Source organism: Rhincodon typus, chromosome 1, assembly GCF_021869965.1.
Source record: "Rhincodon typus isolate 14 chromosome 1, sRhiTyp1.1, whole genome shotgun sequence".
In the NCBI taxonomy this organism is placed as follows: Eukaryota; Metazoa; Chordata; class Chondrichthyes; order Orectolobiformes; family Rhincodontidae; genus Rhincodon; species Rhincodon typus.
In genome coordinates this window covers 168,185,325-168,212,889 of record NC_063332.1, presented here as the reverse complement: position 1 = coordinate 168,212,889, position 27,565 = coordinate 168,185,325, and the positions used below count along the sequence as shown (strand labels likewise).

At 39.8% G+C, this 27,565-nt stretch overlaps 2 protein-coding genes across 5 annotated transcripts in view; one reads left to right on the top strand and one right to left on the bottom strand.

Moving 5' to 3' along the window:
* Positions 1-3,096: 3,096 nt before the first annotated feature.
* Positions 3,097-14,510, bottom strand: ints12 (integrator complex subunit 12). The gene is made up of 7 exons (XM_020514606.2): positions 14,394-14,510; positions 14,119-14,274; positions 10,738-10,890; positions 10,203-10,384; positions 8,226-8,385; positions 7,810-7,959; positions 3,097-5,263 (listed from the first exon to the last, which is right to left on the bottom strand). Exons 2-7 carry the CDS (start codon positions 14,269-14,271, stop codon positions 4,700-4,702), a joined length of 1,362 nt encoding a protein of 453 aa, XP_020370195.1. The 5' UTR covers positions 14,272-14,274; positions 14,394-14,510; the 3' UTR covers positions 3,097-4,699.
* The window catches only part of gstcd (glutathione S-transferase, C-terminal domain containing), a 139,481-nt gene continuing 126,355 nt past the window's right edge, over positions 14,440-27,565 (top strand). For 2 of the 4 annotated variants that reach the window (XM_048599517.1, XM_048599529.1), the window contains exons 1-3: positions 14,441-14,512; positions 17,701-18,126; positions 23,021-23,515. In XM_048599517.1, the coding sequence (XP_048455474.1) occupies positions 17,713-18,126; positions 23,021-23,515 (909 nt within the window). In that variant the 5' untranslated portion in view covers positions 14,441-14,512; positions 17,701-17,712. Of the gene's footprint in view, positions 14,513-17,700; positions 18,127-23,020; positions 23,516-27,565 lie in introns of all 4 variants that reach the window. The other 2 variants (XM_048599522.1, XM_048599512.1) reach the window with 2 other exon arrangements.

Below are 27,565 nucleotides of genomic sequence, written 5' to 3'. Positions count from 1 at the left end.
GTTCAGACCCCTGTCACTGAGAACTGCACTAAGCACTGACAGATAAAGGCTCTGCAATAGCAAACAACTGTTTCAGCTTAAAGCCTTGATAGCTTTTATGGAGGAACAGATAAGTTGATCGGCAAGAGAATCTGGGTCAATCATATGTGGCATCCTCATGACTAAGCACTTTTGGTTAACTCCCTAGCACCCCACACTTCTACTCCCTTGGGAGACGCAAACACCCAGGAGTTCCCCAGGCCATGAAACACTGGAAAACGTCTCTCTGGCTCCCCCATGTGCTCAAGATCATGGCAACCTCCTCCTCTCCGAAGCCACTTGTCTCATGCACTGAGAGATGTCAGCCCCTGCCGAGGTTCGATCCAGGTCCCTTGTGAAGGTGATGCAAAATGTCAAGGCCCACCACATGAGGTTCACTGCAATTGCTACTCCAGCGTTGTAACTTTCCTCTCATCATCTAAAAGATCACCTGTAGCAAGAACAAATTTGGGAAATAGCAGTTGGACTGTAATATTGAGAGACGTTCAGGGCAGGCTTTGTCGCAACATTGAAAAAAAATACAAGAAACACTTTTGACTGCAACTAGTAAGATTTATTGGACAATAAATAAGTAAATTTAATACAGCAGAACTTTATAATTGAAAACCCAGAATTCTGGCAATTGGTAAACGGCCAGAAAGAAAGCAGGCTGTGATTCTTCAGGTTCATGAGACTTTTTCAGAATGGCACAGTGGCTCTGTGGTTAGCACTGCTGCCTCACATTGCCAGGAACCCAGGTTTGATTCCACCCTTGGGCAACCGTCTGTATGGAGTTTACATATTCTCCCTGTATCCGTGTGGGTTTCCTCCCACTGCTGAAAGTTGGGTGGATTGGCTCTTCAAATTTTGCAGTGTCTAGGCAAGTGCAGATTAGGTGGATTAGCCATGGAAGTATTAGGGTAGGTCTGGGTGAGAAGCCCTTTCAAGGTTTGGTGTGGACTGAAACTGTTTTGATACAATTACATATTCAAACTTATTTCTTCTTTTAAAATTGCTGTTTGGTTTGTTTTAATTTATTGTCTGAAGGCACTAATGGATCCTTGGTGTGGTATTCATAGAATGAAGGTGGCCATTCAGCCTGTCATGTCTGTGCTGATCTCTGCAAGAGTAACACATTTAGTCCTACACTCCTGCCCTTTTCCCGTAGCCCTGCAAATCTTTTCTGCTCGGATCTAAACCCCTTATGAAAGCTTGGATTGAATCTGTCACTACCATTCGCTCAATGCATTCCTTGCTGTGTAAAAAAAGACTTTTTCTTACTTTCCCTATGCTTCTTTCGGCAATGTTGCTTGAGCATCAATATTCTACTAATGCAGGTTTCTCCATGCATGACCCCCTGACGCTACCTGAGGACAATCTGATCATCAGGAACACATCACGGCTGAATCAGACCCGTTTCACCTTAACCCTCATCCAAGTGCACATCCAGAAGACGACCATTGGGTGGTGATCAAGAGCAAAATCCATAAGCCATTTTAGCCACTGTCCTGCTGATTATTCTGAATTGGCCAACATAGGAGATATTACGATCAAACCTGACCCTTTCTGATCTGTTCAGTTCAGTGTTTCATCTTCTTAATCAGAAAATGGAGGTGGCAGATCTCCGTGCAGGACTGCTCATCAGACTGGCCACAATGACCCTAAACAGTCAAGGGGGTCTTTCAGGCTGACTTTCTGCCTCTTTTCTGCGGCTACGTCCCAGCTCCAATTTCCCTGGAGTGGGAGCGTGTGGTGTCCAAGTGATACAATAAGATACATTCTGTTACTGATGGCATCGGGGTGACTGGAGTAAATCATCTTGCTCCAAAACTGTAATTTAATTAGAATTATCGCATTTCCTTTAAAGATTTTTTTTTGTTACACTAAATTAGTCATGTCAAATGGAGAAATTAATTGTTCAGATAGCTGAAAATTACAACTGAGGTAGTTTTTTTTTGTTAGATATTAGTGTTGAGGCTAATTTGCAGCCACAGCACGGAAATGAAGATGCTGTACAAATCAGCCATGGTCTCCCTGAGTGAATGCTGGAACATTCTTAAAAGGCTCAGTATTCTACAGTGGTTGCTGTGTTCCAAATAGTTCAAACACTCAATTTATATTCTAGGGCTTGTCCCAGGTCCCATGGAAACACTCAGTGAAATACCATGGATCAAAGCTGAATAATGGAAGCTGCAATGTAGCATTTATACATTTCTTTGATAAAAAGGTACAAACTTACGAAACAGCAGTAAGGTACGCAGTCCTTTGAGCACATTCCACCATTCAGTAAGATCTCAGCTAATCTAATTCCAACACATTCCTACTTAGCCCCTTAACTTTTTGCCCCCTTATCATGAATCTCTCTCTGCCTTAAAAATATAAAAAGACTTTGCTTCCTGAGTGTTTTGGAAATTTCTTCGTCCAATGACTCATAACCCTTGAAGATAATTTTTTTCAAATCTGTATTTGTTCATAGAATGTGGGCGCCTTGGCCGGTGTTTATTTTCATCTCAGGTGATCTACATTGCTCTGGGTCTGGAGTTACGTGTAGACCAGACGACGTAAGGATGACATTTCTTTTTCTACATGTGACGAAGATGGGTTTTACAACAATCAACGGTAGGGTACAGACTTTTTAGCAAATTTAAATTTCACCATGTTCCATGCTGGAATTTGAACCCATTCCACCAGAACATGAGCTTGGGGTTCTGGATTACTACTCCAGTGACATTGTCACTATGCTACCTCCTTGCCTCCTGTCCTTTTGATCTTAAATGGACGATCCCTTATTTTACAAAGGTGATCTCTATTTCTTGATTCTCCCACAAGAAAATGTCATGGTTGGCGTTATGGAGAAATTTTGCTGATCTCACCTCCTTTTTGACTAAACAATATAGGTAAAGTTCATGATAATACGGAGTGTTTCTAATGGAGTGCTGCGGTGTCAGAGGTGCAGCCTTTCAAATGAGATATTAAAATGAGTTAGTCTGCCTGCTCTAGTGAATATAAAAGATCCTCAGGAGTATGTCTGCTAGTGTTCAGAACAATATTGACTCCGCAGCAATATTTCCACGCTGTTCTTAGGATCTCTGGGTGTGAAAACTGGACATGTTTCTCCCTAGTTAAGAATTTATTTTTAAACAGTGATTTGTATGGAGAATGCGCTTTCAGAGGAAGTGGTGGATGTGGTACAGTTACATTGTTTAAAAGGCATTTAGATAAGTACATAAATAAGAAATGTTTGGAGGGATTTGGGCCAAGTGCAGGTAGATGGCACCACTTTAGTTTGGGTTATGGTTGGCCTGGACCAGTTGGACTGAAGGGTCTGTTTGTGTGCTGTATGATTCTATGACTTTATATATACTCATCGTGGGAAAGCACCTTGGGACTCACTTAAGACATGAATGCAAATTACAGGATAATTTTGTACAGGACAGAAAAAGACTGTTAACAGGGTATGACTAATTCTTTTTTAATACCAGTGCAGTTCACCAACCGGAGACATCTCCATTGAAAGTAATACACACGACAAAATATGTAAAAAAAAAGGTCCATTTGACTCAGATTTAAAACCTCCCTTGTCTTCAACATCACAGTAAACTGGTCTCTCACTCAACTTTCAAGATTTATTTTCAGAAGTGCAATATGGTTTTGGCCTATCGAGAACTCAGTTACTAAAAATTTCAGGGTAAGTTTTCTGTCTGCTATCTGAGGAAAACCACAGGACGGGTTAAGAAAGAAGGCATTTGCCATTTTTGTAATGAGCAGCACACAAGAGGTAACTAACCTCTACAAACAGACACTGCATTGCTTAAATCAGCCAGGTCTGCTTCAGAACACATTTGATCAGGAAACTGACCCGATTCATCAATAATCTGTTTAGAACAGACATTCCTTTATATAAAAATGACTGACAGGAAATTAATTGATAAAAATGTCAACCTCTAAAACTAACGAATTCTTCACCGTGTGACAGCAGGATCTCTCCATTTCCATGTCTTAAAGTCTCAGTGTTTAATATCTTACTTCTGCAGCTTGTAGGTTGAACCCATTCAGAATGAGAAAGGCCCTCCCTCACCAACAAATGTTGGGTACCTTTTAGGAAGACTTTTGGGACAGGAGAGAATTGTGATCTCAGAAACCTATATAATTCTAACAGGACTAGCCAGGGTAAACACAAGAATGATGTTCCCTATGACAGGGGAGTCCAGAACCAGGGGTCACAGAATATGGAGTAGGCCATTTAGGACGGAGATGAGGCAAAACCTCTTCACTCAGAGACAGTTGTCAGCCTGTGGAATTTTCAGCCACAGAAAGCAGCTGAGGCCAAAACTTTGAATATTTTTAAGGAGTTATATAGTGCTTGGGCTAAAGGGATCAAATGGTATGGGGAGAAAGTGGGAACAAGATACTGAGTTGGATGAGCCACAAATCATATTGAATAGGACAGAAGGCTTTAGGGGCTGAATGGCCTACTCTTGCTCCTAGTTTTGGTTTCTATGTGCTCTCGATCACTGCTCAGAAAAAACCCTTTGGAAGAAAACCAGGAAGCAATATCTGTGTACAAGGTCAGATCCATGGTGTAACTTCTCTCGTCTCCTTGGCAATGACGGGGTGCCTGCTTTGCAATGCAGAAACACAAAGACAACAGAGAAGCACAACTGTTCGAATAGGTTAAGATTCACTTTTTAAGTTTTTTCTGTGCCGCCTTCTTCTTTACCATCTGGAGCCGTTTCATAGCATTAAGCTGCGACTCTTGAGAGGTTGGCAACTTAACGACAGAAGCGTTGCCAACTTCAGTGGGAGTCTTGGCACCGTTGTTACTGCTGGTAGCAGTGGAAGTGCCCCCTCCATTCCCACTATTGGACTGGCTGCCACTGTTGCTTGGTCCAGTTAGGCCCACCTTGCTAACATTGTCATTGCTGGAGGATCGGTTGAGACTTGGTTTCCCCAGAGTTAGGGGAGGTGGTGGCTTTATAGGTCCAGTGCTGGAGCTAATGCCTGTGGTCATTTTTGACCCCAGCCCTGCTTTGGACGTTGCCAGTCCAGACAGACCCACTGCCTTTTGATTATTGGACGATGCAGCGGGCTTTCCACTGGTACTTTGCACAGACGATCCCAGTTTAGCTGTGGAGGGTGCTGCAGTTGATGTTTTAGCTCCAAAGGCAGCCCATCCTGTAAGTCCACTAACAGAAGAGGAGGAGGTGTTTGAACTGGAGGAATTCCCGGAAGCAGATGAAGATGCCTGCAAAACAAAAGGAAACAAAAAATTACCTTTCCCGTCTATCATCCAACCTCAGACCTTCTTTGCGTTCTTTCTCCCACACACTCACAGCTCAAAAGCCTGTTTCTAACTTTTCCCAATTCTGATGAAAGGTTGTCGACCTGAAATGTTAAATCAGTTCTCTCCACAGATGCTGACAGACCTGCTGAGTTTTGTTTTTATTTTAACCTTCCAGCATCTGCAGTTTTCTGCTTTTCAAATATAGTTTTAGATGGCTAAGATAAAGACTAAATCCATGTTTCCATTCATGTTAAACTACTGGTTGTTTCCTGTTCAGGATTCATCTACTAATCTGCTGCATTTGAAACAAACCTTAAAGTCCACAGAATTCATGTAAGCTGCAATTCAGAAATAAATACAAACCAGTTCTGCTTCAAAGGTTGAGCCTTACCCTGATGGCTACAGTTTTAGTGTTTTCACTGTAATGGCCTGGATTTGAACCCATATAAGAGGAATGAAGATTTCACAGGTCTTGTGACACAGTGGCAATGACCTACCTCTGGGCTAGAAGGTCCAGTTTCAAGACTCAGAGGAAACACTGTTGCCTCCAAGTCTCAAAGTTTTGGCTTCAAACTCCACTCCAGGGCTCGAGTGCAAAATTTGAAACTGATATTCAAATGCAGTACTTGGGGTGCACAGCACTGATGGTGATGATAAATTGAGGTCCCTTCTGCCAGCTCAGCTGGCTGGGAAAAGATTCCACTATTTTGGATAAGAACAGAGGAGCTATCCCCAGTGTCCTGGGCAATAATCATGTCTCAAACAACATCACAAAAAAAAGGTATTGGCTTATTATCTAATTATTATTAGAGGAACTTGCTGTGCATTTTGCTTCCCATGTTACAACAGTGATTATGTTGCATTGACTGTACGGTGTTTTGAAATGTCTCACAAAAATGTAAGTTTCTTTAAGACTCGACTGTCACAAGTGATCGTAGAATTGCAGGATGGACTTTAACGTTGTAAATGCTATATAAAAAGGAAGAAATATTTCCTATTAGTATACAGTTATTTAAGGATTGTTTGCTTTCAGTGTTTCTTTATTAACTTTTAAAATCAACCATAATGATACTTTCAACTGCTTTCACGAGGAAAAGTGGACAAATACTTGTGGCAGCAGAAAAAGCAGGGCTATGATGAGACAGGGGGTTAGTTTTGGATTGCTCCAGCAAAGAGCTGGCATAGACATGATGGATAAATGACCTCCGCCCAATTAATGGTGCTAGCAACATTAGATAGAATCCAGATCAACATTCTAAACATTATAACAGGAGTTATAAATAGTACAGAGAATCCCAGTTACTTGCCTGCCTGCCTGCCCTAATGAACCCACCAGTGAGAAACAACAAACAATAAAAGCAAAGGAAAAGAAAGATAGATAATTAAAGACTGGTGCTCCTTCCATTCCTGGGGTGATCAGTAAACCTCAGTAAAACTGTGCTAAATCTACTGCCTTACTTTCTCTAATTTTGGGACAGAAGCTATTTCCTGACTATCCCCGGGAGAAAGGAAGCCTCAGAATGCAACATCTCTCCACCTTAACTCATACTCCTTTCCTTCGCAAATCTGGTGATTCAACTTTCCCTACTCCAAATTATAAACTGTTTTCAGATTCACAGTGTCACACTCTTCCACTGGGAATACACACATTGCTTGATTGAACAGTGAGACCAACTATACCCATGTTGTCACCACCAGCAATGCAGAATGAATCGGGTGGTGAGAGTACTGTAAAGCTTTCACATTCAGTTAGTTTATTTCAGGAGCAGCTCTGCACCTGGATAAAGCAACTACAACAATCCTCATGAGATTTTGGGGCAGTCTTATAACATGTGAGCAACAGCACTTTCCTGAGTCACAATAATGTCTAAACAGTATAATCATAAAGGGTACAGCTGTTTTATACAGAGTGTAATTGATTAATTTGAAGATATTCCTTAGACACTATCACATTTGTACCATACTAAACACGATGTCACCTTTAGATTAATGCAGTGTGTAAATTAAATCTAAGAATCAGAGCTTTTGGCTTTTATTATTTAAAAAAACCTAACTGATTATCTACTAAAGTTTGGCCACAAAAGGCTGATTTCTTGGTGGATAAAGTTCCCCAACTTTTTTTGTTAAACGTTGCCTTTCTTGGCTGAAAATGCAATTGAGCCAGTTGGAATAACTTTGTGCACATTCCCGACACTGCTGGTTTCCTTAGCCTCACTTCAGCCTTGATCATTTATCAAAGATCAGCCTCAAAGATTAACTATGTGTATCTTACTGTCAACTCTTGATAATTCACCAGTTATTTTCTCAGTTAATACAAAAAAAATCATTCCCCGATATTTCAAGTTGTCCGGTAGTTCAGAAGATACTGAATTTAGTTCACTAAATCCACCTGTTCGTGGTGCAACATCTTTCCAAAAGTGACAGCAAACAGTGTTTAAGCTTAAGCAATATTATTTGCTTCCCACCCCCATCAGTAATGATAACTTGTAAAATGACGGTTACCACACCTTCACTTCTGTTCTCTTGAATGCTTGAAATGTGGTCACCTCTTGTTTAAGTTTCATTTCGGGTTTCTTCACTAAGGGATCCTTGACTGAAGGAGCAGCGCTGGCAACTGAGTTGGAAGCTTTTGGAGCAGCCTTTTGTGTCTTCTGTGCCTAAGTATAATAGAAATGTGACGGACATAGTTATCAAAAGTTTGCTAACGTGCGATAATAAATGCTTAGCGTGACTTCAATCACTGAAACATTTTACAACCCCTCTAGGATACATCATCATATTATTCTTGAATATTAGACAAAAGATTATTTTAGTCCAGTCAGTCAGTTATGTTAACATTACCAAATGTGATACACTCATTCAAAAATGACATCAACTAGTACATTGCTGCAGCTTTATTGCCTGACTAGAAACAAATTCTTACCATTTTCTTCATCTGCCTTGTACAGCGGGCACAATACCATACTAGCCTTGGGTCATTCACATCCTTGTCCGTTACTTGGGGTTTATGGCAGTCTTGGTGGTAAAGGTTGTGACATTCTTGACATTCAACTAGCTGATTACCTGATGTAACAGTCATTTGGCTGTAGGTAAAGTAGTAAACAGTTATTAAAAGTTCAAAAGACTAGCCTACTCTATTAAAGCATATATTAGTATACTGACGTTTCAATGCTGTGAAAAGGGTATGTTTCCCCAATACTGGTAGAGTAAACGTCACTAATACACTTGCAGTTATTACTTTATTGTCATTAATTCTTCAGTGTGATAACTCCCAGAGGTAGAATGATCTGAAACACTGGGTTACAGACAATATACTTAACTTGCAGGGAATTTTATTTCAGTTGCATATCTGTGAAAATCAGAAAATGATGCAAGTGCCTGGAAACATGTTTTAATTGAAGTACTCAGATAAAAGCAAGAATGGCTTGTCACAGCCATTTGAAAACATTGTGAAATGCGAAATTTGGTCTTTTTGAAATGATCTGCACATCAAGGAAAAACGATCCACCCGACAGTCTTGTTGCGGCTGCCAAATGATGATTTGTGCTGCAGGTGTAGTATTGCCAGTTGCCCAATCTTGTTTTACTCCTATCTGCTACACCTGACTTAGGGCGAAGACAAGTCCTAACAACAAAGATGCACTTTTCCCAACACCCACCACTCCTTGGATAGTGACTTGTTCTATTCAACATTTTTCAATGTTCTTGACAACTGCTTATTCTTCCACTGGAATATTTGATTTCAAAACCACAAAATAAACCATAAGACCATAAGAAATAGGAACAAAAGTTGGGCCACTCAACCTACTCTGCCTTTCAACAGGATCATGGTTGGTCTGACATTGCTCACATCCACTTTCCTGCACTGTCCCAGTCTCTTGATTCTCTAACTGATCAAGAATCTATCTCAGTCTTAAATATACACAAGGACTCCACCCCCATAGCTCTCTCTGGCAAGGCGTTCCAAAGACTCTCAATGCTCAGAGAAGAAATTTCTCTTCCTCTCCTTCTTCTCCTCTTAAATTGGCTCCCCTTTATTCTAAGACTGTGCCCTCTGATCCTAGACTCTTCCACAAGTGGAAACGTTCTCTCAGCATTAACATGTCAAACCCTTTAAGAATCCTGTGTGTTTCAATGAGATCACCTCTCATTCTTCTAAATTCCAGTGAGTAGAGTCCCACTCTATAATCTTTGCTCATAAGACAATCCTTCCACATGGGGATCATTCCAGTTAACCTTCTCAGAGCCGCCTCTAATGAAATGAAATCTTAAACAAGGGGACCAAAATTGCCCTCAGTACTTCAGACATGGTCTCACCAGCACTTTGTACAGTTGCAATACGAGTTCCCTACTTTTGTACTCTAACCCCATTGAAAAGACAGCTAGTGTTCCATTAGCCTTCCTGATTACTTGCTGCATCTGTTTGCTAGTTTTTTGTGTTTTGTGCAAAAGTATTTCATGCTGTAGAACTCTATGACTCTGTAAGAACTCCCAATTTCCTTTGTGCTGCAGCTTTTCTCCATTCAAATAATAATTTCTTTTGAAACACAGAAACCTACCTTCAAGAATAGTTAAAATTACCTTTGGATAATTCTAACTTTTCATCTGCAGTCTCATAACCAACACATAAATTGGAGGACTGCAGCATTACTTAATAGCAAATGGATGTATTTCAGATGCCAGCTTTCATTATAAACAGGGATGTTGGAATTTATGTTGAAAAGATTTATAGCAAGGACAGAAAGTATGGCTTTTAAATGAGGATGAATCACCCCCATCTGCACTAATCTGATTATCTCCCTTAGCTTCTAACTCTACCTAACCTGAACACATCATATGGTCTCAGCTCAGTGTGTGTAAAAGTTCAGGTCATCAACATGTAAAAAGACAACTTCTCATACCGACACACGACACACGCCAGTCCCATTTCCATGGCAAAGTCCTCTGCGCTCTCAAAGCCAGGTAGGTCAGGCATTGGCAGCTCCTTGCTGGATTGAACAGTAATGGGAGAGGATCGATTCTCTGCTTTCTCCAATCTGGCTTTTTTCTGGGGGTCAACTCCCTCCAAAGGATCTAGTTTAACCTTTCAAAAATTGGAAAGATCCATGCGGTTAACTAATCAGTCAATCATTATGAATTAAATTATAAGATAAAGAACAGTGCCTCAAATTTTATATTCCTTGTTTTTGGGCTAAGTACAGTGCACAGAATTTAAGATGAACCTGATCTTTTGCTTTTCAGTGAGTTGAAGACAACTTTCTTGTAGACAAAATTGGATATTTTGCTGTTCACATGCAAAATTTCAGTCATGTTGTTCCAAATCATGATTATTTATAATTCACTGTCAACAGCATGAACTCTCTTGTACTGTGAATGGTTTCTATATAGAAACATCTATTTGCAGTTGCACAACAAATTTAGCCAGAAACTCCTAACCTTTTCACCAGGTCTCTTTTCAGCTTCCTTCTTGGTTTTCTCATTGGAACTGGATTTACCATTGTTGCCCAGTGAAAGAGATGAAGACACTTTGGATTCCTGCTTTGTTGAACTGGATTTGATGCTGGCAGTCACCTTGGGTGTTTCAATGTCCTAGGCAAGGAACATAAAACAATGTACGGAACTATGGTAAATCACTCAGTCACAACAACAACTAGTACTTATATACAGCCTTTCACTTAATGAAATATGCCATGGCTCCCCATAGAAACATTATCAAATATAATTTGACACAGAGCCAGAAAGGGAGATATTAGGATGCTTGACCAATAGCTTGGCAAATGGGGTAGGTCAGGGCTTTGCAAACAGCAGGATCATGAGACAAGATTTGCCGTCAACGGTGCGCTGACAGAATGTGAATAGCTGCAAGGGCCCTTCACTCAGTTTAATTGTATGTATGTGTTAACAGCCAGATCTTTGAGGTGTGCTGGTACGAAGAAGAAAGAAGAATAAAAAAAGCCCGTGTGTTTTGTTTTAAAACACTGCCATTAAAACAACTCCCACCACACTGAAATTCTTCACCCCCAAACTCTCCTCACCACCATTACACCCACTCAGTAGCTGAAAGACCTACTTTCCACAAGGTCACAATGTCTGAAGCATTAAAATAGTGGGTAACAGCAGGAAAACGTTTGGAGAGCACTGGAGTAGGGTTTTAAAGAAGGTCTTAAAAGGAAACAAGAAAGTGAGAGAAGCGGAGAGAGTTGAGGAAGGAATTCCAGAACTTAAGACCTTGACAGCTGAATGTATGGTTAACAATGGAGAAGTAATTAACATTGGGTGAATGGAGTTGAAGTAGAGATTAGCTGACATCTCATTAAATGGCAGAACATAGACAGGAAGATAATAAATATTTGCTGGTCACTTATCAAAGATACAGGAGTAATGAATGAGCTACACCCTCTGAAACAACTTACTCTGTTGTGCCTTTAAGACTCCATATTCAGGATCACACAATGAAATTGCTGGTCTGCAAGTTCTTTATTAAGAGAGCCTTACAACTTGGAGATATGCTGCATAAGGCACCAGCAGTTACAATAAGACAGGGAGAATTTAGGCTTTATTTTTCCAGTTTGTCACAGCAGAGAAAAGAAATTGGTCAGACAGGGAAGCCACTGTAAATTGTTCCAAAGTTACAACAGATCATCCTTTCAAAAAATATCAAGTCAGAATTTGCATTTATATAGCAAATTATACATCCTCAGGATGCCTCAAAGTGTAGTCATTGTTCATGTGTAAACCAGTTTACAGAACACCACTACTTGCAAGCTCCCCTCCAAGTCACACACCATCCTGACTTGGAATTTTGTGGCCATTCCACTCAATCCCTGGGTCAAAATTCTGTAACTACCTTTCCTGTAACAGTCTTGTGGGTGCATCACAGACCAAGAACTGTAGTAGTTCATAAAGACAGCTCACAATCAATTTCTCCATTGCAATTAGGGATGCTGGGCCAACCTGTTACACCCATATCCCATGAACAAAGAAAGATAAATGCCACAGCCAACTCGATAGCATATATATAGCATTATCATGTTGCAGAGTTTGTGAGAAAAAGTGCCATTCATCTGTTTTTGGCAGCGGTGATTGAAAAGGAATGTGGCAAGAATGCTGCTCCTCTTAAAAGGGTATTCTGCATTCATCTGGACAGGCAAACATGGACTCAGTTTAAATTCTCATCCAAAGATAAGATCCCACCAACAGTGAGGAGTCCCTCAGTATTGAACTGCAATGCCAGCTTGACCATGTTTTCGGGTCCTAGAGTGGCAGTCGAATCTAGAACTGTTGGCCTCAGAACTAACAGTACTACCTTCCAAGATAAACTAACACAGATATATTTTAGAAAGATTCACCAGTGAATCATCTTAGCTTATTTTAAAAATAATCAGAAGGTTATCACAGTGTATTCTCTCATATTCACACTTTAGAGTTTGAAGCAACACCACAATGAGTGACTGGATGCAATTTTGCATTATAATATTTCCAAACAGAGCAGATTCCTGAACTCATCTCTGCTCCTGGGATTGGGAAGAATTATACTGCACAACATGGAAGCAAACAAAGATCTGAAGACATCTCTTGGAAGCTGACCTTGCAACAGCATTGCCAGTGTTTGGGAGCATGCTAACTACCTATCCTCTTGGATAAATTTAATATGCAAGAGTATCAAAAACCAAATTTGAAATAAACATTTTATAGGTATCTACATTGAATCTCATGTCTATACAGTGATCTTCTGGAAGTCATCATACAAATAATCACATCAAAGTGAATGTGGTTTTTGATGATGCGATTAGGTTTTATCTTAGAGAGGCAGATAAAACTGTAAGGGTCATGTTTCAAGATATCTTTTCTGGCAATGTTTCACATATGATCATTATACAACATATATGCTGAGAAATACGATAACCAGTATTTTCAATGAATAAATGCTCATAATTTACATTCAATTCAGTATTTGGTTTCCAGTACCATCCCATTTGTACCCATAACAAACCACTCTAAACTTTGTTCAGCCAAGAACCTGCACTTAGTTTTCTACCATTGTTCTAGCTACTAGGTGATCTCAGTAATGATGTATTCTGCTTTGCTGCAAACTATAAGAAGATTGAGTAGATTCATTTCTCTGCTCTACATGAGAGTAGATTAGATACTCTCAGTTAGGAAGGCACTATTTAGACCTTCACTTTCTCAATAATATGTTAAAAGATCAACTTTTTTATTTCTCTCCCTATCATTCTTCCCCTCATGCTTAACTTCCCTCTTCACTTTTTTTTGTATAACTTTGCAGATTATCTCTCATGCTTTTCTCACAAATTATGCATTCATATCCAAATACTTGATACAGTCACCAAGTAATTAACTGAACAGTGGAAGTGCTGAGATCACTTCATAAGGGGAGCATCACTTAAACAAAACCCACTCCTAGACAGTTACAGCACCAAATGAAGCCCATTTGCTGGAGAGATCCAAAACCTACTGCTCTGATGGAAGTTCACCAACTTGAAATATTAAATTTCTTTTTCTCTCTTTGCAGCTACTACCTGATGTGCTGAATATTCTCAGGAAAAAAACATTTATTATTGCACTGTGCAGCCCTCTCTTCATAGGACTGTATTTAATTCCCTGCAAGAATGTAGCAACTTCTGTCTCATTCATTGCTTCAAACATTGTGTTCCAATAATAAAGTCTACAAAAATAAGCTCCAGCTCCTCTCTGACTCTCTTCATGTCCATTTTAAATCAGCGACTTCCCTATACCCTACTACCTCATTCAAATAAACCCTTTAAAAGTATTACTTTAAATACGAGGAAACTGTACCTTTTGTGCCTGTCGAAAGCTAGAATCACCGCCTCTAGCCAAGGTCTCATCTAGCAGCGCTTTCAGTTTCTCTGCTGAGTCTTTGCTTTTTGAATGGAGATAACCCAAGGCTTTGAGGAAGAGTGGGTCCAGCTCTAGGTTGGGAACTGCCATGTCCTACAAATGTGAAAGAATATATAGAATACATATAATAATTACAGGTTAGTTTCAGTACTCCAACCTCAGGAAGCTTCTCATATCAGCACAGTAGCAACTCAGTATCTGCCTGGCATTACTTCCGGTTCCACATTTATATTCGTCCCCGACTTTTGGTCCTAGCAACGGGTAACATCCGGTCCGTCTGTTTAATGCATCCCCTCCAGCACCCGGCATTGATGAGCCGAGTGGGTTGCAGGTAATTGGGTTTTTGTGTGTATGTGGGGTGGGGATGATGGAATACTGGTATTTATAAAAATCTCTTCAGTTGTGCTCGTTTTTATTTCCTCCCCGTGTTTTGTCTTCACGACAAGATCCAGGTTTCCAGCTTCAGGACGCCGCCTTATTCGCTGTCCTTCAGTCAAAGCCTCCATCAGTTGCTGGGCTGAGGAAATATTCCATTATGGAAAAAACTCAGCATCTGTGGAGAGAGAAACAGGGTTAACGACTCGAGTCCGCTATGACCCCTTTTCAGAAGCCTTAACCATATGTTTCTCTCTCCACGGATGCTGCCAGACCGGCTGAGCTTCCCCAGCATTCTCTGTGTTTGTTTCACATTTCCAGCGTCCGCTGCATTTTGCTTTTATTCAAATGTTCCAGTTTATCGTCAGGCAGCCCGTGTTGGCAAACCTCTTCCAACAAAACAGGACTTGGAATTAGTGAAGTACATAGAAACACAGAAGCTTAGAAAATAGGTGCAGGAGTACAGTAGGCCATTCGGCCCTTTCAGCCTGCATCACCATTCAATATGGTCATGGCTGATCATGCAATCTCAGTATCCCATTCCTGCTTTCTCTGCGCACCCCTTGATCCCTTTAGCAGCAAGGGCCACGTCCAGCTTGCTCTTGAATATATCTAATGCACTGGCTTCAATGGCTTCCGGTGGGAAAGAATTCCACAGGTTTGCAACTCTCTGAGTGATGAAATTCTTCCTCGTCTCAATCCTGAATGGCTTACCCCTTATTCTTAGACTGTGGCTCCTAGTTCTGGACTTCCCCAACATTGGGGACATTCTTCCCATTCTTGCCTGTCCAGTCCCATCAGGATTTTATATGTTTCTGTGAGATTCCTCCTCATTCTTCTAAATTCCAGCAAGTACAAGCCTAGTCGATCCAGTCTTTCCTCCTATGTCAGTCCTGCCATCCCGGGAACCTTCACTGGATTCCCTCAATAGCAAGAATGTCCATCTTCAGACAAGGAGACTAAAACTCAAGGTGTGGCCTCACCAAGGTCCTGTATAACTGCAGGAAGACATCCTTACTCTGATACTCAAATTCTTTCGTTATGAAGCCCAGCATGCCATTAGCTTTCCTCACTGCCTGCTGCACCTGCATGCCAACCTTCAGTGACTGTTCCACCATGACACCCAGGTCTTAGTGCACCTCCCCTTTTCCTAAACTGCTACCATTCAGATAATAATCTGCCTTCCTGCTTTTGCGACCAAAGTGGATAACCTCACATTTATCCACATTATATTGCATTTTCCAAGTATTTTGCAGCAACTCTGTTAGATCTTTTTTTCAATCTAAGGCAGCAGCATATCATTTCTTTCCTGAATCAGAAATTTAATGTTGCACAAAACAGTTGGCCTGAAGTGTTTAACTCTGTAGCCTTACTATAGTTCTGCTTACCAGATGAGTTGAGTTAGTCTGCCAGGTAGTTGTTCTAAGCTGTTGGCCTTACCCTTACAATTGACAACCGTATAACCTGGGTTAGCCTAATTATTCTTAGACGATACTCTTGTCTTCTATCTATGTAGCTATGTAATAAACACTTCTTGTTACTCAACACTGAGCCATTTCTGCCAAGACGTTTTGTGATAATTCTTCACCACTTCTTATTAATAAGTCCCCAGAGTAGTATTATTGAGGGTTTAGTGGCAGGATATTTATTTGATTTGATTTATTATAGTCACGTATACCTAAGTACAATGAAAAGCTTTTGTTTGTGAGCAGTACGGGCAGATCATAGAGTGTTTAGACAGAGTGTGGCATACAGGTTACGCTACAAATCTACTGAAAGGAGAGCAGAGCAGAACCAGGAGCAGCTGCTGCATGCCCTACAACATACAGCGCCCTTTCATGGCCTCAGGATAACCAAAGAGCTTCATAGCCAATGAAGTCCATTTGAAGTTGAGTCTCTGTTGTAGTTGAATGCAATGGGAATTGGTGACGGCAATTTCTACAAAGGAAGTTCCCACAAACAGCTGCAAGATAATGACCAGATTGTTTCTTATGCTAAGGGTTCAGGGTGGCCACCATCTCTTGTTCTCCTTTGGTTTTCTCAATTCCTTGGAATCAGTTATATCTACCTTAGAGGCTATTCCAAAATCACCATCTCCTGTACTGAACTTTCAGCTTGGATAATGATAATATCTTAGTAGTATATCTCTAAAGTATGACTGGAACTCTCAAACTTTGAACTTGCATGTAAGAGTGCTGGTATTGAGCCAAAGCTGCCATTGTGAGTAACCTTCAGTTTTGATAGGCTTCAAACAAGTTTTGCTTTAAAAATTTCTTATTACTGATCCTGATTTTTCCCTTGTGAAGGTGGTTGAACAGCTACCTTGAACTTCTGGTGTCAAGTACATTCACAATCGTTTTAGGAAGGGAGTTCCAGAATTTTGACCAATGACAGTGAAGGAACAGTAATACAGTTCCAAGTCTGTACGTGAGACATTAAGATGAGAATTTAGTGTTAGTTAAGTTGCAAATGCACTACGTAAGTGCAAGTTTAATTAATATTTAACCCATGAATACTATTTCAGGAGATTCAGTGTCAAGTTGAAGAATATACATGCTAACTGCCATGCAGGAGCCTTTTTTTTAAGTATATTCAGAATAATAATTATAATTATACGATCAGTTCATTGTCTAATTTGACTAAAGGGTCTGTTTCAATGCTCTATGACTCTAATAGTGCCTTTGCTATGTTTCATGGGGGCCCATGTGTCAATTCTTTCACAATGCCCTTATGGCTATCTGGCCTCTTCCTAAACAAAAAAGTGCTATATATTTTTTTATGAACATTCACTCTCTTTTAACATTTTGTGTATTTTGTTTAAAAGCATGTGACAGTTATTTTTGATCTTCCCTTTTTTCCTTTCATTTGCCTGAAATTCTAGTTTGATTTTAGCTTTTGTCAAGCTGGAAAGTAGTAAGCTATTTCAATTTCAATTATTTCAATTTCTTTCAACTCTTCCTGTTTCATTTCCCTCGAAGACCCAGCTGAAAAATTAAATTATCGCTTTTCAGTTGCTGCATTTTTGACTCCTTTGATTGTGACAGAAAGAAACATTTAATAGCATACCTTTTATTAAAAAAATGCAAATCAATTTGTAGCATCTATAACTGAATTCTTAATGAGCTGCTGTTCACCTCTCTATAGGTAATTGTGAACATGAAGAACAATTGCATGCATGAAGCGTGTCTGTACCTGGAACTGTGCAACCACACAGAGGACAAGGTCTTTCCTCTCCATACATCCATTGTTTTATTTTTAATGTCCTACTGTGAATCCACATCAATTAAAGTGTTCCTGGTGCCTAACGAAGACAGTACTAGCAATCTCTTGTGGATGAAAGGAGCACCAACCAACATTCCTATCAATATCCTTTCCCAGCAGGAACTGCCTCCTGTGGTTAAGAGTTGTCGTCTGCCTGCTCTGGTGGAAAAGGATGGGAATTTTTGTCGAGCTGGTCTTGCTGTGGTACTGAGACATATTATATGGAGAACCTGTGAAACAGACTGCAACAGGAAAGATGTTTCAGAGCTGCTTGGCTTCAAAAAGACCTGTTTGAAGGCCTGTGCTGAGGTGAGTAGGAACAGGAAAAGGCTATTCAGCTCCTCAGATATATTCCATCATTCAATTCGATCTGTACCTGAACTTACTCAACTTTGTTCCATATTTCTTATTAATTTTGCTTCACAAGATCTATTGATTTCAGCCATGAACGTTCTTATTGTCTCAGCATCTATAGCTTTTTGAAGGAGTAGGTTCCAGTTTTCTGGTTCCTTTGTTTAGGGGAAGAAAGTATATGTTGACTTCACTCCTAAACACCTAGCTCTTATTTTACGATTGTGTTTACGATAGATTATTTGTATTTACCCTATCAAATCCCATCATCATTTTGATAACCTCTGCTCACTTCATATAATTTCTGTTGTGTCTGAACAAAGTCCCTTTCGTGGGAATTTCTGATTTTTCTCATACTATGTCAGACCTCTTGCAGAGCAATGCAGGTTAGTTTGCTGATTTACGATTAGACGTTCTGGCCTCTCATAAAGGGGGTTGTTGGCCTCACTGCTTTTTCTCACTTTGTTTTTGGGATGTGGGCATCGCTGGCTTTGTCAGCATTTATTACCAATCTCTAACTGCTCTTGAACTGAGTGACTTGTAAGGCCATTTCAGAGAGCAGTTAAGTTTCTATCTTATTTCATATACTTTGCATTTGTTTGAATACCAAGAGGGTTTTTGTAACATAAGCTGCTTTGGAAGTGGTTGGGGAAGAGCCTCATTGCATCGTTCAAGAGAAAAATGGTTAAAGGCTGGAAATAGAGAAAGGTGCATGGCAGTGAGGAGTCATTGGCATTTTGTTTTTGATTGGCCTAGCAAAGAGTTGACACAGGTGCATAGGTCCGTGTGGCTTCTTCTGAACTGTAAATTGGCGTGCTCCTGTGGAATTATGATGCTTAATGTTAACTAGACAAACATGTTGCACACGCCAAGATGCATAAATGACAATTAGATGAATGATCAGTTAATCTGTTTTTGCTGATGTTGACCGAAGAGAAGGGATGTTGACCAGACGAACTCTCTACTCTTCAAATAGTATTACTATGACTGTAACATCTTCCTGAACCACTGAAACAGTCAGCTCCCTTGTTCAGTTGTCATCTGAGGTGTGGCACCTGTAAATCATGCACCAGTTCCTTTGTCCTGCCCAAATTTAAAGCACTCATTTGCTGGATTGGGATTTGAACCCACAAAACTATGATTCGGAAGAGATCCTGAACATGAGCGCGTTTTCTTGACGCAAACTAGCTTTTCTTCCTTTTGTCATTGTGAAGTTGTCTTTGGGATTTTTTTTGGTCTGCCACGATACCTTTATAAACTGCTGCACTGAATTAAAATGATAAGAGAGGACTTTAAAGAGAAAGTGAGTTTCTGGTTGGAATCTGGTCTAGAGCTTAATGCTTGTACTAACTCTGTTACTTATTAGTACAGCTCAGAATGTTGATAACCATGGTTTGATTCCGATCCAGTGATCAGAGATATAGTGAGAAAATAGTTTTCAATTGGAAAGTGGGATCTTTTTTGAAAAGAAGTTTGTTAAATTAACCACTTGTTCATCAAAACCTATCCAGTGATAGCATGGGTGTTAACAATGAGTTCAAATCAACAGTGACCTTGCGAAACTTCTTAACTGAAATTCAATCTTTATTATTCTTGACCAGTTTTGCTTAATTTAATGAACCAGTTTGTGGAAAGACAGGGCACAGGGTTATCTGTCAGAAGCCCGGATCTGTGTAAAATCCGCCTGAAGCAAGAAACTCTAGAAGTGAGGCAACAACAATCAGTTTGCATTTATATAGTGCCATTGAAGCAGTAATACTTCCCCAGACACTTTAGAGGAATGTTATCAAACAGAATTGTACAAGCAACCAAAGACTTTGTTACTGAGGTAGGTCTTAAGGAATGTCAAGTAAGAAGAAAGAGGGAGTGGGAGAGGTGGAAGGGAAAAGGGTGGGAATTCAGAACCCGGGGCCTAGGAAGCTAAAGGTCACCAAAAATAGGCAAGATATATCTAGGCTCCACAAGGAGGTAAAATGAAAGAAACACCAAACTGTAGGAATTGTAGGTCTATAAGAGGAAATTGTAGAGATAGGAAATTAAGCAAGAAATACCAGTGAATCAAGAAAGATGGTTATGTACTTATATGGCATTTTATTTGCATTCTGCCGAAATAATTAAACACTAGACATAAAGTGAATTACTTTTGATGTGCAGTGATTGTTATTCACAAAGGTGATTTTCACCAGTAAGATTCTGCAAATATTTGTGAAACAAGTTAGTGGCTAACCTGCTTTTAATGTTGATTTTGGGGTCAAATGGCAGCGAGCAGTCTGCTTTTTTTCAAATATAGCAGAGAATGTTTAACATCCAATTGACAGAAAAAATTGGAGATCAAGTTTATTTTTAGGAATTTAATCACTTGTTTCCTTATGATTATGTATGAAAATCATAAAATAACTTGAGTAAACAATGTTAGATTTTGGAGTTTAAGCCTCCTCATACTGTAAATTTCTGTTCTGCATGACATGGTTCTTTGTGCTATTTATAGTGCTATTTATAATTGATGATTCATTTTTAGAAGACAGTGTAAGATCTGTTGAATGGAATGAATCTCAGTCAACTTAATCAGATGTTACTGGAAGCAATCCAGCTTAAAATAGTCTATAAAAAATACTTGGAAGCAATTTTCTCCTCCTCACCCTATTTTGCTACCATATTTGGTGATTCCTAGTATAAAATTGCATCTTGTGCCATTGTTCTGTCATCAGGCTTTTGAAGGCGTATTGTGTTTGACCCTTGCATTTCTTTTATTACCAGTCAGCTGAGGAATTATAATTACAGATAGGCGCTGTTAACTGTTTTGCCATCTTTTAGTTTTACCAGTCCATCTCCTATAAGGTTGCACATGGGCGGCGAAGACCAACTTAATTATCAGGTGAAGCAGCGTGATATACCAGGGAAGTTGGGCATAGTTCAGTACCCATATTAAAGTTGTGCTTTAATTTAACTTTTATTTCCACTTTAAATTTAAATATTTTTAACTGCTTTTGTTTACTTATTGTACTGAAATTGAAATCACCTGTTAGTGCTACTTCAACAGCTCTATCACTGGCAAGACAGTGTAAGAAAGATCACTGTGACAAGTTTACATAAGCAGAGGTAATGTAGCCACCTCAGGGGTCTATGGTTGTAAACTTCAATGTTCCTCTCTAACAAGAGAGAATCTAACCATCTCTTTTTGACATTCAATGGTATTACCATCACTGAATCTCCCATTATCAACATCCTGTGGTTACCATTGACCAGAAGCTGAACTGGACTAGCTCTATAAATAATGTGGCTACAAGAGGAGGTCAGAGGCTATGATTCCTGTAGTGAGTAACTTACCTTCTGATTTCCCCAAAGTCTGTCCACCTTCTGAAAGGTGCAAGTCAGAAGTGTGATGGCATACTCTCCACTTGTCTGGATGACTTCAACTCCAAGAACACTGAAGAAGCTTGACACCACCCAGGATAATGCAACCCACTTGAATTGTACCATATCCACCAACATTCAGTCCCTGGTCCACTGACGCTCAGTAGCAGCAGCGTGTACCATCTACAAGATGCATTGCAGAAATTTACCAATGCTCCTTAAATAGTACTTTCCAATTCAAAGACCACTGCCATCTAGAACGACAAGGGAAGTTCCCCTCCCAAGAGTCACGATGTGAGAAAAAGAAAGCTTTAGGTTGAGTTCACTTGAAGAAACTTATTCTTTGAACCAAAAGAAGTTATGTCTTGCTGTTAGATTAAGATGCTACAGGATTGTATCATCCCCCCACCATTAGTTATTTTGAATACCTTGCTTCATATAACCTTACTACAAGCAAAGCAAGTATTTTGTCCTAGATTTTGTACATTTAAAGACAAGCGGATGGCAACAGGTGTGAACAACTCTGTTAATGTATTAACAGTTTACGTTAGAGGAAAGTTCTGTCAACCTGTTCCTTTGTAATTTCTGTTCTCTGCCCAGTGGCAGATCAAACCCTTAGTGCCGCAACCACCACCTTGTGTAGGGTAGGAAGATGGGTCCCAAATTTAGTTAGAGTGGGGATTGACACTTTCCCCTGTCAATGTTGTATCTGGCACTGTGGGTAGTGATGATAGAAGCTACAACTTCCTTTCAATCCCATGGCTGACCAGGAAGTATGCCTGCTTTTAATACCTGTCTTGCAGTGTTGCAAGTTTACTGTGTGTTGAAAAGATTTGCAGTTGACACATGACCCTTTTGACTGTGTTATGAATGCACATTCCTTGGTCATCAGTGCTGGAATGGGACCTGAATCCTGAACTCCGGGCTCAGAGCTGGAATGCTACCTGCTGCACCATAAGACTTGCACCAATTGTAACTTCATAGATCCACAACGATAACAGGGGTTACCTTTTTGTAAATTTGTCATGCTATAATTATAGCTTATGACCACTGGAAGTGCTGCAATGTGACAAAGAAAATTGTTATAAATACAGACATAAATATTTCCGTGGAAAAATAAAATTAAAGGCAGAATTTTAACGCCGGATTGATCGATATGCTAACTGGTCCAACTGTCCCCATTTCACCTGAAAGCTTTGATTCCTGGAATACAACTCCATGGGATAAGGTTACGTATATCTTAATGACTGTAATTGCTTGCAGTGTTGCAAGTTTTTCTTGAAATCTAGTGTAGGTTTGATTTTTTTTTTAAAATTTAACCTTTTTTTTCTCATTAACCTGTTCAGAGATGTTACTATACTCCTCTCGAGCAGGTGGGACTTGAACCTAGGTATCTTGATCCAGGGGTTAGGGACATTACACCACAAGAGGGCCCCTTAGCACAAGTTTGATAAATTATGCATTTAACAGGAATAATGTGTGTTTCTATATCTGACAGGTGAGCCAGTGGACCAGGCTGTGTGAAATTAGCATTCCGCTGGCTGTGGAAGGCTTCCTGAAAAATTTAAGTGACCAGAGAGTAACTATTCCACCTGAGATACTACACCTTGAGCACAAACTGAGGGAACCTGTGCGAGTTCATAATGATGACAAGATTCGTCGGCAGAAGTTGCAGCTATTATCCAAGGAAAGTAATGAGGTGTCCGTTGAAAATGGATCGAAAAGATCACTGGAATTTTACTCTGATGGAAGGGATGACACACCACGAGAAAGGAAGAAGGAAAATAAGGATACTGAGTTGGGCAGCCTGGAACTGAAGACAGCTCTTTCTAAATTAACTATGGAACAAGTACCAGCTGTGACCAACAGGGAGCAGTCCTGCATTAGGAAAGTGAAGACAACTGATCTTCCACCATTGGAACATATCTTTGCTGAGGGGCTTTATTTCACTCTCACAGACGTGGTCTTGCTGCCTTGTCTTCACTACTTTTTTGTAAGTTGTTAATTTTTGAATTGTTCATTGATTTTTTTTTCTGTTAAACTTGAATTCGGTGTTAATTTTGATTTTGTCTTCTTGTAGAAAAGGTTCATATTGACTTTCTACTGTACAGCCTGTGCTGGCATTATTTAAAAGCTGGATTTAAAATTAATTTCATAAAAAAGATGAAATCACCACTTTAAAATATTTTTTGACTTTATTTTTTAGAAAAAGCAATTTGTTTGTAATATGCTGAACTGTAATTGTTCCTCAAGTTATATGGACTATGAAAAGCTTTATTTTCAAAGTTTAGGCTATTTTGGCATTGTTTTGCATTTGCAGTCTTGCTTTTATATCTGACTGTTCTTCTGGCCTATGGCTCTATAGAAACTGTAGTAGGCCATTCATTCCCTTGAGCCAGATTGCCATTCAGTTCAGTCATCTGATCTGTACCTGAGTTCCAGTTATCCATCTTTTATGCTCAATTCCCTGATAACCTTGCCTGACGCAAATCTGGCAAACACAGTCTTGAAAATTTCAACTAAGGTTTGCAGATTTTCACTTATGTTATAAAATGCTTCCTGGTTTCATTCCTGAATGATATAGTGTTACCTTGAAAGATTGTGCGACCTTGGTTCGGGATTCCTTCAAACACAGGAAATTATCCTTTGTTGCTGTGACAAAGTGAGTGTTTCTTATGTGTGAGTAAAACCGAACATTTCATCAGATTGACCTGGGGAGAAGTTGAGAGGAGTGAGTGTGTCACAGTTGAGGTTAATGCAGTTCTCACCTAATAAATCTATACATGTGGATGAAATAACTCCACAGAGGCTGGTATCCTGTCACCAAATCACCCTTTATTTATGCGTGCATAGTACATGACACTGACCAAGTTAGCTCAGAGCCAGCTCCTAGAGTGAGCAGAACCCCTGATGCTCCTGTTTATATCTGTCAGCCAGGACTCCCTGATCGGACCAGGTTAGCAGACCCAATCAGAGAACTCATACTCTATGAGATCCCACTGGCTGACATCATTCCACTCACTGTACTGGAATTTTCAATAGCAGCAGGAATCAGAAGTAGGCCCATCTCAAGGCAATGTAACCGGTCTTGGATCTAATGCTGCTATCTTTGTCCAGTTCAGGGAAAACTAGGCTCAAACCTGGAAGCTGCTCAGTCTAAATTGTTCAGTGTCACACTGGGTGGCATATTCGCTTACTTTGATGCACTGAATGTTTTGCTAGGGTTCTTCTGATCTTTGTGCTGCAGAGATCGTTACATCGTTGTCAGAAGCCTTCTTCAATATCAGTGGTGAATATGTTGGTTTCTTTGCTGTTGATTGCGGGGATTCCAAGTCTTTGTCTTTTCTGTCAGAGTAAAAACGCAAACAGTTTCTCAGTCTTTTTGCCAGGGTTGGGGAATCCAAAACTAGAGGGCATAGGCTTAAGGTGAGAGGGGAAAGATTTAAAGGGACCTAAATGGTAACTTTTTCATGCAGAGGGTGGTGTGTGTATGTAATAAGCCACCAGAGGAAGTGGTGGAGGCTGGTACAATTACAATATTTCAAAGGCAAATGGGACAACATTTATTTAGGATATTTGTCGGCATTTGTCGACCAAGCGGTCTGTTTCCATGCTCTATATCTCTGACTCCATGAAGACATCAACATAAACGAATCCATGAGCACTGTTTGGCCTCATGAGGTCCTTTCTCCGTTCTGACCTTCGTGCTTCTTGAGTTTACCTGGATCTCCATACAAATCATGGGGATAATAGTTATCCTGCCTATATGTGTATCATCATGTATCTGATTTGCATAGAAAACAATTTTAGCCCTTGGGAGTTTCTAAGCCACCATCTTCTTCATTCACTTCCTCCACCAATAAACAGTGGCAGCAGTGTGTACCATCTACAAGATACACACCTGCAACTCTTCAAGCCCTCTTCAACAGCAGCTTGCAAATTTGTGACTTCTATTACCAATAAGTTCAAGGGTAACAAATGTGTGGAAACACAACCTGTGTTTCCCTCCAAGTTACACACTATCCTGAGTTGGACCTGTATCACCATGCCTTCACTGTAAATTTTGGAACTGACTTCTTAACAGCACTGTGGGTTTATCTACACCACATGGACTGCAGTGATTCAAGAAAGCAGATCACACTTACTGCTTCTCAAGGGCAATTGGTAATGAACAACAAATGTGCCATTGCTAGTAAAGTCTAAATTCTATGAAAGAATCTCATAAAATTCCTGAGATTTGATTACAGAATCTCAGCTGACAATTTCTGAGGTAGACTGACAGTTCTACTTTTGAATGAAATGATAAATTGAGGGCCTAAATGCTGTTCTCAGGTGGATGAAAAAATCCTGTGAAGGCTGCTCATGTTTAATTGAACTTATTCTGTATATTGGTGTGGCCAATGAAGCATCAACATCACGATCCTTTAGAAAGTTGGCTGTGTAAAACTGGAAATTGTATGAGCATTTAGTTTGGTTTGAAGATTTTTAATATTTAGCTTACAAGCTCAGCAGATTTTCAGTTGCATGTCCCTTTTTCACTACTACTCACTTAGTTCCCTGATAAACCACCTCTGAGGTGGTTGCCATGCTCTTTATTTAATGATTGTTAGAATGTACAGAAGATCCTGTGATTTCACTGAGTGCAAGATTTGCTTTACTGTAATAAGAATGTCAGTTGTGGCTCACTTTTTCTATCTGACTCAGTTCTGAAGAAGAGTCATCCTGAACTCAAAATGTTAATTTAGTCTCTTTCTTCATAGATGCTGCCGGACCTGCTGAGTTTCTCCAGCATTCGCTGTTTGTTGTCTGATTATTTTCTGTATGTGGGAACTTGCTGTGTGCAAATTGTCTGCCATGTTTCCTATGATAGCGGCTACATTTCAAAGTATTTATTTGGCTGTATTGTGCTGAGGATGTACTGAGTTTCTGAAAGGTACTAGATAAATACAAGTGTTTTTATTGTGCCCAAAACAAAACTCATAATGGTGATGTGGTTCTCATTGGAAAACAAAGGTTGCCCAAAGGCTTAAAACTTATAGTAGTTGTACAGTAACTGACATTCCTGTTTGTTGACATCTAGTTTTTGTCCTTTCTATCAATTTAATGAATAAGTATTTTTGTGTCCACGTATGAAATCGTAATGCCCTTTATTAGCTGGGAACTAACTAAACAGACATTACATGAGAAAATATTTTGTATGAGTTCGCTTTGAAGGAGCTGCAAAAAATGCACATTATTTCTGTTCAAATTGTTAATTTTGAAGTTTGATTCTCAGTTTAGTCCTTTTAGTGGAAACAACATAAATGTTTAAGTTCATTTCAAGTCACTATATTTTGAGCCCCCCTTGAAGCCTGCTCTCTCATTTCTCGGAACCAGTGTAGATTAATTAGGATAGTCTCCTCATTAAATCCCTTGCACGCAATGTGTTTTAATAGGTTTGGCACACTGGTAGGCTGTGGTAGTTGTTCTACTCCAGATAGGAAGGCAGTAGAAGATAGAACCAGGGCCTAGATCTTTACACACTTACAAGCTTTCATTTATGGAGACATTTTAAAATTGTGCTCCTTCAAACCAAGCAACCTTAGTTTCAACCTGCTCCTATTTGCTCTTAATCAACATGTTCGGACATATTTCCATAACAGGTCAGACTTGAATTTGACCTAGAGGTAGGGACACTACTGCAGGAACCACTTTCTACTCCCAATTTATAGGTGCAGAAGTGAATCCCAAATTAATTAGCCCCGTATACAATTAAATACTTAATTAACATACAATTTGCACACACAAACACCCAAGCTGCTAAAAATGTCACTCGACTAATAATCCAGAACCTACAGGCAAATGTTATGGGAACATGGGTTCAATTCCCACTGTGGCAGATGGTGAAGTTTAAGAAGGACTCATGATACTGTAATAGTGTCTGTACATCTGTGCCAGAAGGTCTGGGTTCAAGTCCTACCTGTCAAGGAGATGTATTATAAGATGTGCCAACGAGCTAATTTAAAGGAAAAATCCTGAGTTTGGAAATGCTCCTGTTGCTTGT